Source organism: Diaphorina citri, unplaced genomic scaffold (assembly GCF_000475195.1).
Source record: "Diaphorina citri unplaced genomic scaffold, Diaci psyllid genome assembly version 1.1 scaffold721, whole genome shotgun sequence".
Classification (NCBI taxonomy): domain Eukaryota; kingdom Metazoa; phylum Arthropoda; class Insecta; order Hemiptera; family Psyllidae; genus Diaphorina; species Diaphorina citri.
The window spans coordinates 84,071-100,144 of NW_007378154.1; the positions used below are offsets into that span (position 1 = coordinate 84,071).

The window sequence follows — 16,074 nt, forward strand, 5'->3', positions numbered from 1 at the left end:
AGGTAGCTTCTTTTTTCCCCACATTTTTTTTCAGCATTTTACCTTTTTTTCTCAATTTCCTCCCTTTTCCTCGCCTTCCTTTTCCCCTTTTTCTCGTTGTTTTTCCCACTTTATTGCAAGTCGGTGTCAGATCGAACGCGGGAAAAAAAGACGCTCCGGGGGCGCGAATGTGAAAAAAAGTTCGTACGAAATTTCGTTTTCATTTTATATTGTATTTATATTATATGTTTTTATATATTTAAATAAATATTATTATATAATTTTCATTTATTTGTGTTGTTTAAAAATAGTTTGTGATTTACCTTTCTTTAACTTTGAATTAAAGATCGGAAGAGGTGCAATTTTTTTTTCCTGTATTTATTTATATTTACCATGATTATCCCTCTCTCTCCTTTCCCCTCCCCTCCCCCTCCTTCTCTCCTACTTTTTATTTATTTTGTGTAGACAGACAGGAGATTTTTTCTCTCACTTTAATATTAATACATTCTCGCTTCCATCTCTTTCTCTCACTCGCTAATCCCTTACTCTCTCTCCCTCCCCTCTTCTTCTTCCACCTTTTTCTTCTTCATATCTTCCTACTTCATCTCTCTCTCTTTCTCTCTCTCTCTCCTGCCCTCTCTCTTTTCAATCGACAACACCCTTTCCTTGTCTCACTTACCACTTGAGAGGATTATTTTCCCTCTCTCTCTCTCTCTCTCTCTCTCTCTCTCTCTCTCTCTCTCTCTTACTTTCCATCTCTCTCCTCCCTTTGTTTTCTTACTGATCCCCTCTCTCTTTTCCATGTTCTCTCTTTATTTTATTTTTATTTCATTTCTTTTTCGCACGATTTTGTTTGTTCCCTTCCTTATCTGTCTCTTTTTATTTTCCTCTCTTTCTCCCTTTCCTTTCTTAAACTACATCCCTCTCTCTCTTTCTCGCAATTATTTCCTCCTTCTATCTACATATTATTATTATTATCTTCTACATTAGTAAATATAATCTCTCTCTCCCTCCCTTCCTCTACCTCTCTCTGCCTCCCTCTTCTTACATCCCACTCCTTTTTTCCATTACTCTCTCTCTCTCTCTCTCTTCCTATCTCTCTATATCTCCATATCATTTACATTTGCAAATAAAATCAGTCTCCCTCCATCTCTCTCTCTCTCTCTCTCTAAATCCCATATCTTCCCCCCCCTCTCTCTGTCTCTTTCTCTCTTTCTTCCTCTCCTAATCCAGGGATTTTTTTCCGTTTGAAGAAGGGAAAAAAATCCCTGATATTATTATCATTGTCGTCGATGTTGTCTGTCTCTCTTTCTAGTAAATAAAATTCAATAACACTAAAATAAAATGACAGATCATAATAATAAAAAAGTATCTTTATCCCCCTTTTGTGTTATCTTCTCCTCCCTCCTTGTCCTCTTCTCTTCTTTTTTTCTCCTCTAATTCTTCCTCTTTCTTTTTAAAATACTCACCTTTCTTCCTCTTCTCATCTCGTCTCCCTTTACACCTCCTCCTCCTCTTCCTTCTCTTCCTCCTCCTTCTCCCCCTGAGTACTTCCCTTTCCCCCTTTTGTTTTTTTTTCTTCTTCTATTTTTTCTTCAATCCATCTTGTTTTAAGCTCTACTCTTATTCCCTTCTTCTTCCTCCTCCTCCTTCTTCTTCCTCCTTCCTCTTCATTTTTCTTGCTTATCCTTCTTCCTTCTCTCCTCGTTCTACCCCCATTATCCTACCTTGTATCATTCCCTGTTTATTTATTTTTTATTACTTTTTCAATCCATTGTTTATTCCTAATATTGATAGGGATATAAATATTAAATACATAGTTCACTACACCTAATCCAAATTGTAAATATTGATATTTTAGCCAATGAAATGATGTGATTTCCTGATTTCGGTTACGTATTCTCTTTCTCCCTCTCTTTTTTCTATCATTAAAAAAATAAAAATGATAATAATCATAATAAAAAAAAAAGTTCAAAAATATCTCAATAAAATAAAATTAAAATAAATGGGATAAAAAAACGCATGTGCAATTTTTTTTTCCTGTATTTATTTATATTTACCATGATTATCCCTCTCTCTCCTTTCCCCTCCCCTCCCCCTCCTTCTCTCCTACTTTTTATTTATTTTGTGTAGACAGACAGGAGATTTTTTCTCTCACTTTAATATTAATACATTCTCGCTTCCATCTCTTTCTCTCACTCGCTAATCCCTTACTCTCTCTCCCTCCCCTCTTCTTCTTCCACCTTTTTCTTCTTCATATCTTCCTACTTCATCTCTCTCTCTCTCTCTCTTCCCCTCCTTATCTGTCTCTTTTTATTTTCCTCTCTTTCTCCCTTTCCTTTCCCAATCTACCTCCCTCTCTCTCTCTTTCTCGCAATTCAGTTCCTCCTTCTATCTACATATTATTATTATTATTATTATTATTATTATTATTATTATTATTATTATTATTATTATTATCTTCTACATTAGTAAATATAATCTCTCTCTCCCTCCCTCCCTTCCTCTACCTCTCTCTGTCTCCCTCTTCTTACATCCCACTCCTTTTTTCCATTACTCTCTCTCTCTCTTTCTTCCTATCTCTCTCTATCTCCATATCATTTACATTTGCAAATAAAATCAGTTTCTCTCCCTCTCTCTTCCTCTTTTCCCCCCTCCTAATCCAGGGATTTTTTTTTCTCCATGTTTAAAGAAGGGAAAAAAATCCCTGATATTATTATCATTGTCGTCGATGTTGTCTGTCTCTCTTTCTCTCCCTCTTCCTCCTTGTCAGGATTTTTTTTTCTTGCACAATCCCTTTCAGTTCCTTGTACCTTTCTCTCTCTCCCACATCTCCCTTTCTCTCTCTCTTTCCTTTCCTTCTTTCTCCTTCCTACCCATTTTTTATTTTTCTCCCCCCCCCCTCCATTTTGATATTGTACCTCTCTCTTTCTCTCTCTCTCTCTCTCTCTCTCTCTCTCTCTCTCTCTCTCTTCGTTTACATTATAATCATGGAAATCATGGAAAGATAAACGCTCTTGAAAATTCACACCATCAACTTCTCTCTCTCTCTTTTCTCTTCCCCTTTCTCTCTCTCTCTCTCTTTTCACTTCCCCTTTCTCTCTCTCTTTTCTCTTCCCCTTTCTCTCTCTCTTTACTTCCCTGTGTCTTTCTCTCTGCCCCTCCCCCTTCTCTCTTTTCCCCTCCCTCTCCCTCTTCCACCTATCTCTTTCTTCCTCTTCCCTTTTTCTTTCCACCTCCTCTCTCTTCCTCTTCCCTCTATTTCTACTCATACTCCCTCCCATTTTAATCATCCTGTTGTATTCGTTTCAATTGAACTCTTCTTAAACCTTTTTTAATTAGTTAATGATATTTTGTTATCATTAGTATTAGAGGGGGCAAAAGTCCAACATTTTTCCCCTCTTCCATTTTCTCCCCTCCCCCCTCGACTTTCTCTCCCTTGTCATTATTAATTTTTTATCCCTTCCTCCCTCGATTTTTACTTTTTTTTACTTTTTATTATTAAATTACCATATCCCGTTTTTTTCCTCTTTTTTCCCCTCTCCCCCTCCCTTTTACCGTACTCTTGTTATCTTGTATTATTAATTTTCCATTAAATAATCCTGAATCCTGTTGGAGGGATAGGGGAGGATTATACCTATACCCACCTACCTTGATGGAAAAAGTGGGGGGAAAAATATAAAAAAAAACTGACTTTAATTATTATTAATAATAAAAAAAACGTAGATTATATTAATATGAATAATATGTATTTATTGTCTGTACTTTGAATATTTGTTTCAAATTTAATTGTAATTTCTGAATCTATGCTTCAATTTTTTACGCCATTTTAATTGTTTAATTTTACTTTTATTTCACCCCTTTGAAAAGACATTGATCTATGGTTTATTTTTTAATTGCCTAAAAACACAGTCCTTGAAATCCATTTAAACATAAATTGACTTGATTTTTACAATAAACACCATTTAAATTGTCGATTTAATTGACAGATTAAAGTTATAATAACATTAATAATCATAAAAAGTTGAAAATAGAAAACTTGTTTGTAATATCTAAAAAAAAAAAAAAAAAAAATTATTATTATTATTACTTGAATATAGGGTGATTCAGAAAGTTCGAATTACGCGTTAACTACAGGGTGCTACATAAAGTTAGTTCTTATTTTTCCGAGTTTAATTTTATCTTTACAATTTACACCTAATTTCTTTTCTTTTTTAAATTTAAGCAAGGTTTTAATTCATAAAAAAAATACACCTATTTTGTACCAAATACATGAGACCTTGTTTAGACTGCGGGAGTAAAGGGACTTTTCAATCTCATTCTGGCAGGATAAACAGGGTATATTCTATTCTATTCTAATTTAATAACTTTGAATTTACCGTGATTTCTCTAGTACAGGTTGTTTCAGAAAGTTTACACCCTCCTTTGTGTTACTAGTAAAGGGTGGGAGCTTACTTTTACAGGTTGTCACAGTAAAGTCGGAGGGTGTATGTCCTTTCTCCTCTCCTCTCCTCTTTTTCCCCTTCCTCTTCTGTGCATTACTCGTATAAGCTTTGAGCAATAACAATAGAATAACACACCGCTTGGTATTAGGAGCGTATGTTACGGAAAGAGGGTTGCGATGTTAAACTTTTAGGAGGAGGGGGAGAAGATGGAAGAAGTATTAAACAAAAGAAAAGTAACTAAAGGTGCAAGTGTAAAAACGATGAAAAGCAGTGTAAAATCCACGTACAATTACAACATTCTAAATCTAACAACTTTTAACAACAACAGTGGCGTTAGAAACACTGGGATGTCGAAAAAGCGGAAAAGAACGAACAATACCCTGAGTGGTGAAGTTGAAAACAGTAGTGATAAAAGTGAACACATTGAAAGTGATTTTAGGAATAAAGTATCGAATTTTAGTGATAAATTTAGAACTAATGGTGAAAAAACAAATGCAACTACTGCTAGTCAAAATGCTGCACTTGGTAAAGTCGGTGATAAGGTTAAAACTATCTCAACTATCGGGGAAAAATCCAGTGCAAGTAGTGAAAGTGATCCAAATACAAATAATATAAGCAAAAGTGGTGATAAGAAAGTTGAAAAGACATCGGATGCTGGAGTCAAGGATGGGTTGGGAACAACTCTTTTTAGTGTTGGTGATTCTATTGGTCTTGGTGGTGACCTCAGTAGATTTTCTGTTGATCTAGCAAAGGAGGTAAAAGTAACAAATGGTATTAAGCTGAAAGAAAAGCTTAATGGAGCCTTACAAAACGGAATTAATGATTTGGGTAAACGAGCCAAGATTCGTGCCATAGGAACTGATTTCGTAAATGATCACCTTGCTCTGAACTGTGATAAAACTGCCAAGCCCGAAAAAATAAAAACTGATCGACTTGCTATAAGCTGTGATAATGTCAATCCCGTAAAAGAGCTGGACACACTCAGAAACGGAGACAAAGAAAGGTTCTTCTTTACCACTAGTTTATTTAGTCTATCTCATAAAATAGACAAAACTAAAGTCAGTCAAAATGAACTGAGTTCGGTCAACCAATCAAATCCTAAAGAATACGGTGAAAAAGTAGATGAGATTATCAAAAATCGATCCAGCGCCTTTGACGAATCACAAGCGGAGAAGACAAACACCATAAACAGTAACGTTAATAGTAATGTGAAGAATACAATGGATGATATTTCCAATCTGGAAAAGTATCACAAAAAGCACTCCTCTCCGCCAAATAAAGATAAAGTGAATGTCAAGAAAATTGTTAGTATTGATCAGATCCTGAATCGAAATCTCGATATGAATCGCAATAAAATCGTGGAAACGGAGTGGAAAATTGATGGAACAAATCGAAGAATCGTTGAAAAAAGTCCAAAAAGCATTGAAACGAATGTAAAATATGTTGAAAATGCAAAAAGCGTTGAATCAAATACAAAAATCGTTGAAAGAAGCACAAACAATGTTAAAAGTAATATGGGAGAAGAAGGAGAAGAAGAAGAAGAAGGAGAAGAAGAAGAAGAAGAAGAAGGAGAAGAAGAAGAAGGAGAAGAAGAAGAAGGAGAAGAAGGAGAAGAAGAAGAAGAAGGAGAAGAAGAAGAAGAAGAAGAAGAAGAAGAAGAAGAAGGAGAAGAAGAAGAAGAAGAAGGAGAAGAAGAAGAAGAAGAAGAAGAAGAAGAAGGAGGAGGAAACAGAGTGAGAGCGAGTTGACGAATCACAAGCGGAGAAGACAAACACCATAAACAGTAACGTTAATAGTAATGTGAAGAATACAATGGATGATATTTCCAATCTGGAAAAGTATCACAAAAAGCACTCCTCTCCGCCAAATAAAGATAAAGTGAATGTCAAGAAAATTGTTAGTATTGATCAGATCCTGAATCGAAATCTCGATATGAATAGCAATAAAATCGTAGAAACGGAGTGGAAAATTGATGGAACAAATGGAAGAATCGTTGAAAAAAGTCCAAAAATCATTGAAGCAAATGTAAAATATGTTGAAAATGCAAAAAGCGTTGAATCAAATACAAAAATCGTTGAAAGAAGCACAAACAATGTTAAAAGTAATATGGGTAGAAGTGATCTGAAACGAAAAATTGTAGACGAGTATGAATTTACTGATGATGAGATGGGTCCAAACGAAAATAGCGCCAAAAAGAGCACACCCTTGTGCAAAGAGAAATTCGGACTTTTCAATGGTGGCCTTAGAAGAATAGAAAGAACGGATACTGTCAGTCTACGTGTTGTAGATATTATTAGAAACGGTGATAAAGAAACGATAGATGACGATTTGGCAGCGGCAACAAATGGTAAAGTAGAAAGTAGTAAAGTAGGAACAACAAATGGTAAAGTTGAAATCAGCAAATGTGAACCAGATAAATCTAGTGAGGTGGTCAAAGAAATGATAGTTGATTTGAATAAAAACAAATGTAAGATAGACAACATGAACGGTTATGTCCCAATTGAATCAAGTCTAGTAAACGGTAGTAATGATATTGCTAAAAATGCCAAACAAAGAACTCAAAGCTTGCAGAAATTCCGGAAAATATTCCACTCGAAAAACGCCGTGAGCATTGTAACCTCATCACATGGAGCGAACAGTTTGTCTAAAATTGACGAGATTTGTAACAAGCTTACCAAAACATCGAAGGAAAATCATAGCCTCAATATCGGCAAAGCAGTTAAAGCTCCCCTACCTGGGAATGAAGAAGTCAATCCAAAAGGTGTTGATAGATACAACAAAGAATCAATTGAAAATCGAAATATAGATTTAAATAAATTTGATTCTGATGTGTCCAGTAGAGATGATGCTGATGCAAAAAGGGTAATAGACATTATCGGACCCAACAAAACGGCTGTATTTGAAAACGATCAATCACTTGAAATCAAAGCCAAAGAAATCAATGCCAACATACTAAATAATATCAAAATCGCAGAAAATGTGGAAACTAATTCTCCCGTTCTCGAAAAAGAACCCAGAGACAGTCCAGCTGTGGAAAGATCGAACCAAGATATTAAAAAAGACGAACTCAAAAAGGAATTAAAAGAATTTGAAGAAGAATCTGACAACCGTCCCACGGAACATGTTGATACCAAAGTTGCAAATGCTGAAACTGTGCCTAGTGATCTCAAGAAGGAAAATGAAGGTGATGCATCTAATGTGGATACTGCTATTGATGTAAAAAAAGAAGTTGAAGAATCTGATGGACATATTGAAGAAACGGCTGAGGGAAATGTTGTTGATGCCACTGTCGTCAAAACTGATGTGGTAAATATGTCTGTTGTCTTTACTTTATTTATGAATAGAACACTATAATTATGTACTTCTTCCATTGTACTGTTTGGTTCGGAGGTAATGCGCCCATGATTTATTATTTTATTTTTATGATCATTTTCAATATTTCAGTCTTCAAAATGTTATTTTTGGCTTGTCATGCTTAACATTTCCTATTTGTTATCTAGTTTTTATTTTAGGTCTTCACTATCAAGCACCAATTTCTTGGCATTTGCTGCCAGATATTTTGATTTAGTTATTTGATTTCGAATTTGAAATCAAAAATGTTTTATATTTCGCCATTAAATTTATGAAGAGGGTGATGGAAAGTAATATTAATAATGGGTAGGGACTAGGTAGTAAATAAAATTCAATAACACTAAAATAAAATGACAGATCATGATAATAAAAAAAAGTACCTTTATCCCCCTTTTGTGTTATCTTCTCATCCTCCTCCTCCTTGTCCTCTTCTCTTCTTTTTTTCTCCTCTAATTCTTCCTCTTTCTTTTTAAAATATTCACCTTCCTTCCTCTTCTCATCTCGTCTCCCTTTACACCTCCTCCTCCTCCTCTTCCTCCTCCTCCTCCTCCTTCTCTTCCTCCTCCTCTTCCTTCTCTTCCTCCTCCTTCTTCCCCTGAGTACTTCCCTTTCCCCCTTTTGTTTTTTTCTTCTTCTATTTTTTCTTCAATCCATCTTGTTTTAAGCTCTACTCTTCTTCCCTTCTTCTTCTTCCTCCTCCTCCTCCTCCTTCTTCCTTCCTCTTCATTTTTCTTGCTTATCCTTCTTCCTTCTCTCCTCGTTCTACCCCCCATTATCCTACCTTGTATCATTCCCTGTTTATTTATTTTTTATTACTTTTTTCAATCCATTGTTTATCCCTCCCTCCTCTTGTCTTCTTCATTCACCTTCAAAGTGGAGGGGACAACAACGAAGTAGTTGTTTTTTTTTTTACCTTTTTTTCCCCCCTGTTTATTCAACCATGCTGTTGTTGTTGGTGTTTTTTTTTTTTTACTTCACAAATTGCTTAAACGGAGAAAAATCTTGGCCATTTTTATTTTCCACTTCTTTCGAGGGGAAAAGTGTTGACACACTGAAGAGTGAGAAAAAAGGAGGGAGAAAGATTTTATATTCCACTTTTTAGTGAAAATTCCCTACATTGTATACCTACCTACTAGAACGTTTTTAAAGCTCTACTCTAATCTCCGGTGTTTTTATATCAGGCTTACGTTTAGTAATAAAATTGTTATTACTATTATTATTACTTGAATATAGGGTGATTCAGAAAGTTTGAATTACGCGTTAACTGCAGGGTGCTACATAAAGTTAGTTCTCATTTTTCCGAGTTTATTTTTATCTTTACAATTACCTAATTTTTAATAACTTTGAATTTACCATGATTTCTCAATTTCTCTAGTACAGGTTGTTTCAGAAAGTTTACACCCTCCTTTGTGTTTCTAGTAAATGGTGGGAGCTTTCTTTTACAGGTTGTCACAGTCACAGTAAAGTCGGAGAGTGTATGTCATTTCTCCTCTCCTCTCTTCCCCCTTCCTCTTCTGTGTATTACTCGTATAAGCTTTGAGCAATAACAATAGAATAACACACCGCTCAGTATTAGGAGCGTATGTTAGGGAAAGGGGGTTGCGATGTTAAACTTTTAGGAGGAGGGGGAGAAGATGGAAGAAGTATTAAACAAAAGAGGGGAGGAAATATTGGATTGGGAAGCCAGGATTCAAACATTCAAGATAGTGGCAAGTATTAGGAGCGTATGTTAGAAGAAGGGGGTTGATATGTTAAACTTTTAGGAGGAGGGGGAGAAGATGGAAGAAGTATTAAACAAAAGAGGGGGAGAGGGGAGGGAATATTGGATTGGGAAGCCAGGCTTCAAAAAATTCAAGACAGTGGCAAGTATTAGGAGCGTATGTTAGGGAAAGAGGGTTGCAATGTTAAACTTTTAGGAGGAGGGGGAGATAGTAGAAAAGTAGGAACAACAAATGGTATAGTTGAAATCAGCAAATGTGAACCAGATAAATCTAGTGAGGTGGTCAAAGTTGATTTGAATAAAAACAAATGTAAGATAGACCACATGAACGGTTATGTCCCAATTGAAACAAGTCTAGTAAACGGTAGTAATGATATTGCTAAAAATGCCAAACAAAGAACTCAAAGCTTGCAGAAATTCCGGAAAATATTCCACTCGAAAAACGCCGTGAGCAATGTAACCTCATCACATGGAGCGAACAGTTTGTCTAAAATTGATGAGATTTGTAACAAGCTTACCAAAACATCGAAGGAAAATCATAGCCTCAATATCGGCAAAGCAATTAAAGCTCCCCTACCTGGGAATGAAGAAGTCAATCCAAAAGGTGTTGATGGATACAACAAAGAATCAATTGGAAATCGAAATATAGATTTAAATAAATTTGATTCTCATGTGTCCAGCAGAGATGATGCTAATGCTAAAAGGGTAATAGACATCATCGAACCCAACAAAACGGCCGTATTTGAAAACGATCAATTACTTGAAATCAAAGCTAAAGAAATCAATGGAAATAAAAATGTGGAAACTAATTCTCCCGTTCTCGAAAAAGAACCCAGAGGCAATCCAGCTGTGGAAAGATTGAACCAAGATATTAGAAAAGACGAACTCAAAAGGGAATTAAAAGAATTTGAAGAAGAATCTGACAACCGTCCCACGGAACATGTTGATACCAAAGTTGCAAATGCTGAAACTGTGCCTAGTGATCTCAAGAAGGAAAATGAAGGTGATGCATCTAATGTGGATACTGCTATTGATGTAAAAAAAGAAGTTGAAGAATCTGATGGACATATTGAAGAAACGGCTGAGGGAAATGTTGTTGATGCCACTGTCGTCAAAACTGATGTGGTAAATATGTCTGTTGTCTTTACTTTATTTATGAATAGAACACTATAATTATGTACTTCTTCCATTGTACTGTTTGGTTCGGAGGTAATGCGCCCATGATTTATTATTTTATTTTTATGATCATTTTCAATATTTCAGTCTTCAAAATGTTATTTTTGGCTTGTCATGCTTAACATTTCCTATTTGTTATCTAGTTTTTATTTTAGGTCTTCACTATCAAGCACCAATTTCTTGGCATTTGCTGCCAGATATTTTGATTTAGTTATTTGATTTCGAATTTGAAATCAAAAATGTTTTATATTTCGCCATTAAATTTATGAAGAGGGTGATGGAAAGTAATATTAATAATGGGTAGGGACTAGGTAGTAAATAAAATTCAATAACACTAAAATAAAATGACAGATCATGATAATAAAAAAAAGTACCTTTATCCCCCTTTTGTGTTATCTTCTCATCCTCCTCCTCCTTGTCCTCTTCTCTTCTTTTTTTCTCCTCTAATTCTTCCTCTTTCTTTTTAAAATATTCACCTTCCTTCCTCTTCTCATCTCGTCTCCCTTTACACCTCCTCCTCCTCCTCTTCCTCCTCCTCCTCCTCCTTCTCTTCCTCCTCCTCTTCCTTCTCTTCCTCCTCCTTCTTCCCCTGAGTACTTCCCTTTCCCCCTTTTGTTTTTTTCTTCTTCTATTTTTTCTTCAATCCATCTTGTTTTAAGCTCTACTCTTCTTCCCTTCTTCTTCTTCCTCCTCCTCCTCCTCCTTCTTCCTTCCTCTTCATTTTTCTTGCTTATCCTTCTTCCTTCTCTCCTCGTTCTACCCCCCATTATCCTACCTTGTATCATTCCCTGTTTATTTATTTTTTATTACTTTTTTCAATCCATTGTTTATCCCTCCCTCCTCTTGTCTTCTTCATTCACCTTCAAAGTGGAGGGGACAACAACGAAGTAGTTGTTTTTTTTTTTACCTTTTTTTCCCCCCTGTTTATTCAACCATGCTGTTGTTGTTGGTGTTTTTTTTTTACTTCACAAATTGCTTAAACGGAGAAAAATCTTGGCCATTTTTATTTTCCACTTCTTTCGAGGGGAAAAGTGTTGACACACTGAAGAGTGAGAAAAAAGGAGGGAGAAAGATTTTATATTCCACTTTTTAGTGAAAATTCCCTACATTGTATACCTACCTACTAGAACGTTTTTAAAGCTCTACTCTAATCTCCGGTGTTTTTATATCAGGCTTACGTTTAGTAATAAAATTGTTATTACTATTATTATTATTATTACTTGAATATAGGGTGATTCAGAAAGTTTGAATTACGCGTTAACTGCAGGGTGCTACATAAAGTTAGTTCTCATTTTTCCGAGTTTATTTTTATCTTTACAATTACCTAATTTTTAATAACTTTGAATTTACCATGATTTCTCAATTTCTCTAGTACAGGTTGTTTCAGAAAGTTTACACCCTCCTTTGTGTTTCTAGTAAATGGTGGGAGCTTTCTTTTACAGGTTGTCACAGTCACAGTAAAGTCGGAGAGTGTATGTCATTTCTCCTCTCCTCTCTTCCCCCTTCCTCTTCTGTGTATTACTCGTATAAGCTTTGAGCAATAACAATAGAATAACACACCGCTCAGTATTAGGAGCGTATGTTAGGGAAAGGGGGTTGCGATGTTAAACTTTTAGGAGGAGGGGGAGAAGATGGAAGAAGTATTAAACAAAAGAGTGGGAGAGGGGAGGGAATATTGGATTGGGAAGCCAGGATTCAAAAAATTCAAGACAGTGGCAAGTATTAGGAGCGTATGTTAGGGAAAGAGGGTTGCGATGTTAAACTTTTAGGAGGAGGGGGAGAAGATGGAAGAAGTATTAAACAAAAGAGGGGAGGGAATATTGGATTGGGAAGCCAGGACTCAAAAAATTCAAGACAGTGGCAAGTATTAGGAGCGTATGTTAGGGAAAGAGGGTTGCTACATTAAACTTGTAGGAGGAGGGGGAGAAGATGGAAGAAGTATTAAACAAAAGAGGGGAGGGAATATTGGATTGGGAAGCCAGGATTCAAAAAAATTCTCCCTCTCTCTCTCTCTCTCTCTCTCTCTTTTTTTTTGTCTTGGACCATTTTTGTGTCATGGCATTAATATACCTCGTTCCCTGTTTAATATACTTACATCGACAAATTTTAGTGGTTGACCAATCCTTTGTACGGGACCAAGCATAACTTTGTGAAGCGTCATCTTTTTGAATCATAATGGAATGTGACAATTCTAAGTAGCCTATGTCACCCTCAGTACTCTTCTTAACAATTACAAAATAATAATAATAAAAAAAAAAATCATCAAAATCGGTCGAGCCTAGTTTTCTCGTGAAAAGAGGATTGTCTGGACCCCTGAATTTTGACTACACCAATGTAAGATTTCAGAGTCATAACGCCATAACACATTTGTATTCACTTCTCTTTTCCAGTACAAGTTCAGGTGTTAGCTCCTCCTCCCCCCTCTCCTCCGTTATGCGGAGTAGCCCCGCCCCCTCCACCCTCTCCCGCACCCCCACCTATACCTTCCCTCCCCCCCATGGACACCCCCACCCCCGTGTCACAACCCTATCAAGCGACCCCCTATCTTCCTCCGGGAAGCCAGGCTCCTCCTACTTCCTATGGTAGCCAAGCTCCGCCTACTTCGTATGCCGGAAGCCAACCCCCTACTTCCTACGGTAGTCAAGTCCCGCCCACTTCCTATCCTCCCTCTCAAACCACGCCGTCTTATATTCCCCCTTCTGCCACACAAACTCCGCCTACTTCTTACCTTCCCGCGGTTTCGTCGCAACCCCCCTATCCGTCTGTGACGCAAACCACCCCGTCCTATTTGGGGCCCCAGGCGACGCCTACCAGTGTGGCGCCCAGTGTGCAGCCGCCCCCCGGCGCCCCCCCGCCGCCAACGCAGCCACCGACCAATCCGAACCCGTTTTCGGCCGAGTCTCTCTTCCAGACAAGTGAGTAGAATGTAGCCTGTTTACATTTTTACCCCCTCCATTTTTTGTTGAAATCGAATCCGGAAATCCATGTATTAATAAATTCTAACGCATCACCGTTAGTAGAGCTAAATCCCCGGTGTGGTTGGGTATTTCGTATAAAAGTTGAAGTTATAGGTACCGATGATGTGATTTTTGGTAATTTTGCAACGGGGTGAAAGTAAGTGTTATTTGTTCATGCCCATAAAATCATATGTGTTTATCTGATCGGCCTCTGGCCGCTGGCAAAGTTAGCTACGTTATACTTATAAAGAACAAATATACTGCGGCCCTCGGCCGCTGCTTTTGGTAATAGATCTGTTGTTAATCATAAATGCGGCCTTCGGCCGCTGGCAAGGCCAGTGCGCTTGTTTTTGTTATTAATACTTAAGGTAATGCGGCCTCCGGCCGCTGGCAAAGCCGGCTATGCAAGCTTGTTCATGTTAATTTTGAACCATCTTCCTCCTTCTCTTCAGACCACACAGACCTGCTGAGGCGTGAGCTAGACTCTCGGTTCCTAGCCTCCTCCCAGGACGTACATCATCATAGGGGTGCACCCTACTCTCTACGGACAGAAATGCATCACCACCAACATCAGCACACACATGTACACCAGCATGCACCTCTCATGCCACCCCCACCCGGAGCAGCTGCCCTGTATCCACCTACTCATCTGGTAAGGAAATCTTTTTTGGGGGGGGGAGGGTTTGGGACTCATGTGGTCTGTGTCATAACATGGCCACCACAAACCTTTTGTATCCATCCACATATGTGGGGAGGGATTTTTTGTTTACTTTAAGTTTTTTTTGGGTACATTAGACTCGTGTGGTCTGTGTCGTAACATCCACCCACATAATTATCTGGTGAGACTTCTTTTAGGATTAGCCAAAACCAAATATCAGTCCAAAGCAATCACCTCAGAGCTGATTGAGAGGCTGACGAAAAACGCCGACCTCGTCTGAATACGGGAAAAGGCGAAGAAGATTTATCCTTAACACTATTATTTGTTTTAATAAATAGGGGCAAATTATAACAATTTGCTTTTTAGTACGTCCTTCCTTTATTATTACTAATAATAAAAGGTATTGTGGACGGACTATTGTATTCGCTTCGGTGTCGTCTGTCTGTCGGTCCGTCTGTCCCCATAGAAGGAGTTATCCAAACCTGGTCGACCTATATATCAAATTAAAGGTCTTTTTACCAGGATCACGAATATGGTGGTGCAATTTTTTTCCAGAGAACCATATAGCCAAAAAACTGAATATTAAACAAATTAGGTAGGTGGTAGGTACATAGGTACTGATTTTCTCTAATCACGATCGAATAATCTACGGGGTGAAAAATTCCCGGAGGGACGGGCCCAGCTTTTTAAATAATTATATTTTTAACCCTTTAAATTCTAATCTCTTTATCCCCTCTCCCTGGGTTCCAGTTCAAGGACATTCCGAAGCTAGGTGCCGGTGTGGACTCACCTTTCTATCGACACAGTCTCGCCCTCTCTACCTACCCGCCTGGATTCGGCCTACACCCTGGTCTAACGCCTACCCCCACCGCCACACCGTTTGCACCGCCTAACCAATACACTAGCTTTACACCCAAGGTAAGACCGGAGTTTGATTTTGATTTTTGGAAATATAGGCGTATTTTTTTTTTCTAATAAATCGAATAAAACGAATAATTTCCATTTTTTAAACCAAATATTTTTTTTTTTCTTCAGTTTATTCGATTTATTTACAAATATTTTTTCAAATATTTCGAATATGATTTTTTCTTCTTTATTTCATTTATTTGTCCGCCATGTTTTATTTATTATTATTTTTTTTGAGCGGCAATTTTAATTTTATAATTAATTTATTATTTATAACAAATCATTTTGAGTTTACTTGCTTACATTACCACTAAAATAACAACAGCACACTTGCGGCTTGCGGACTATTTAGTCGTAAGCTCCTTTTCATTCGCATTCTTTTTATGACACAAATAAAGTGAATAGAAAAACCAAATAAAACGAATAAAATAAAAAAAATTATTTGTTGGAAAAAAAAAAAAAAATACAGCTTGTGTGATGTCAGAGTAGAGTAGCCTATTATTTTTTTAAAAATAGAAATAAATAAATAGAAAAATACATACTCGTACATATTCAACTTGATTAGCGAATGGCCGGGTTTTACAGCTTAAAAAAATGTCCCATCCCGTAGTATGTCTTGGGTGAGAACAGACCCTTCCTATTTAGGTGCTGGATATATATATATTTTTTTTACTTTTTTTTTGCGAGAGGGAGGGAGGGAGGAGAGAGAGGGAGGGGGAGAGAGAGAGAAAAAAAAGGAATTTAGGAAAGAGGAAAAGAGAGATAAAAGTTATATTGGATTATATTGTCCGCATTATATTAGACTTGTACAAATTCCCTCTCTCTCTCTCTCCCTCCCCTCTCTCTCTCTCCCCCCCCCCCTCCCTCCCCCCTCTCTCCCTA

General features: G+C 37.1%; 2 protein-coding genes across 2 annotated transcripts in view; both read left to right on the forward strand.

Moving 5' to 3' along the window:
- Positions 1-4,684: 4,684 nt before the first annotated feature.
- Positions 4,685-8,968, forward strand: LOC108252669 (GRIP and coiled-coil domain-containing protein PFC0235w-like). Its single transcript, XM_017445017.1, has 3 exons — positions 4,685-5,728; positions 6,192-7,730; positions 8,957-8,968. The coding sequence occupies exons 1-3, from the start codon at positions 4,685-4,687 to the stop codon at positions 8,966-8,968; spliced, it is 2,595 nt and encodes an 864-aa protein (XP_017300506.1).
- A 686-nt stretch (positions 8,969-9,654) lies between these two features.
- LOC103511499 (nascent polypeptide-associated complex subunit alpha, muscle-specific form-like) overlaps positions 9,655-16,074 on the forward strand; it is a 19,221-nt gene continuing 12,801 nt past the window's right edge. The window contains exons 1-5 of the mRNA XM_017445018.2: positions 9,655-10,620; positions 12,059-12,143; positions 13,062-13,586; positions 14,081-14,280; positions 15,037-15,204. Of these exons, the coding sequence (XP_017300507.1) occupies positions 9,655-10,620; positions 12,059-12,143; positions 13,062-13,586; positions 14,081-14,280; positions 15,037-15,204 (1,944 nt within the window). The remainder of the gene's footprint in view (positions 10,621-12,058; positions 12,144-13,061; positions 13,587-14,080; positions 14,281-15,036; positions 15,205-16,074) is intronic.

Excerpts from the sequence above, each read along its gene's own strand:
- LOC108252669 (XM_017445017.1), top strand. The coding sequence starts at position 4,685 with ATGAAAAGCAGTGTAAAATCCACGTACAATTACAACATTCTAAATCTA. Across the intron at positions 5,729-6,191 it reads AAGTGAATGTCAAGAAAATT|ACAAACACCATAAACAGTAA; the intron begins GTTAGTATTGAT and ends CAAGCGGAGAAG.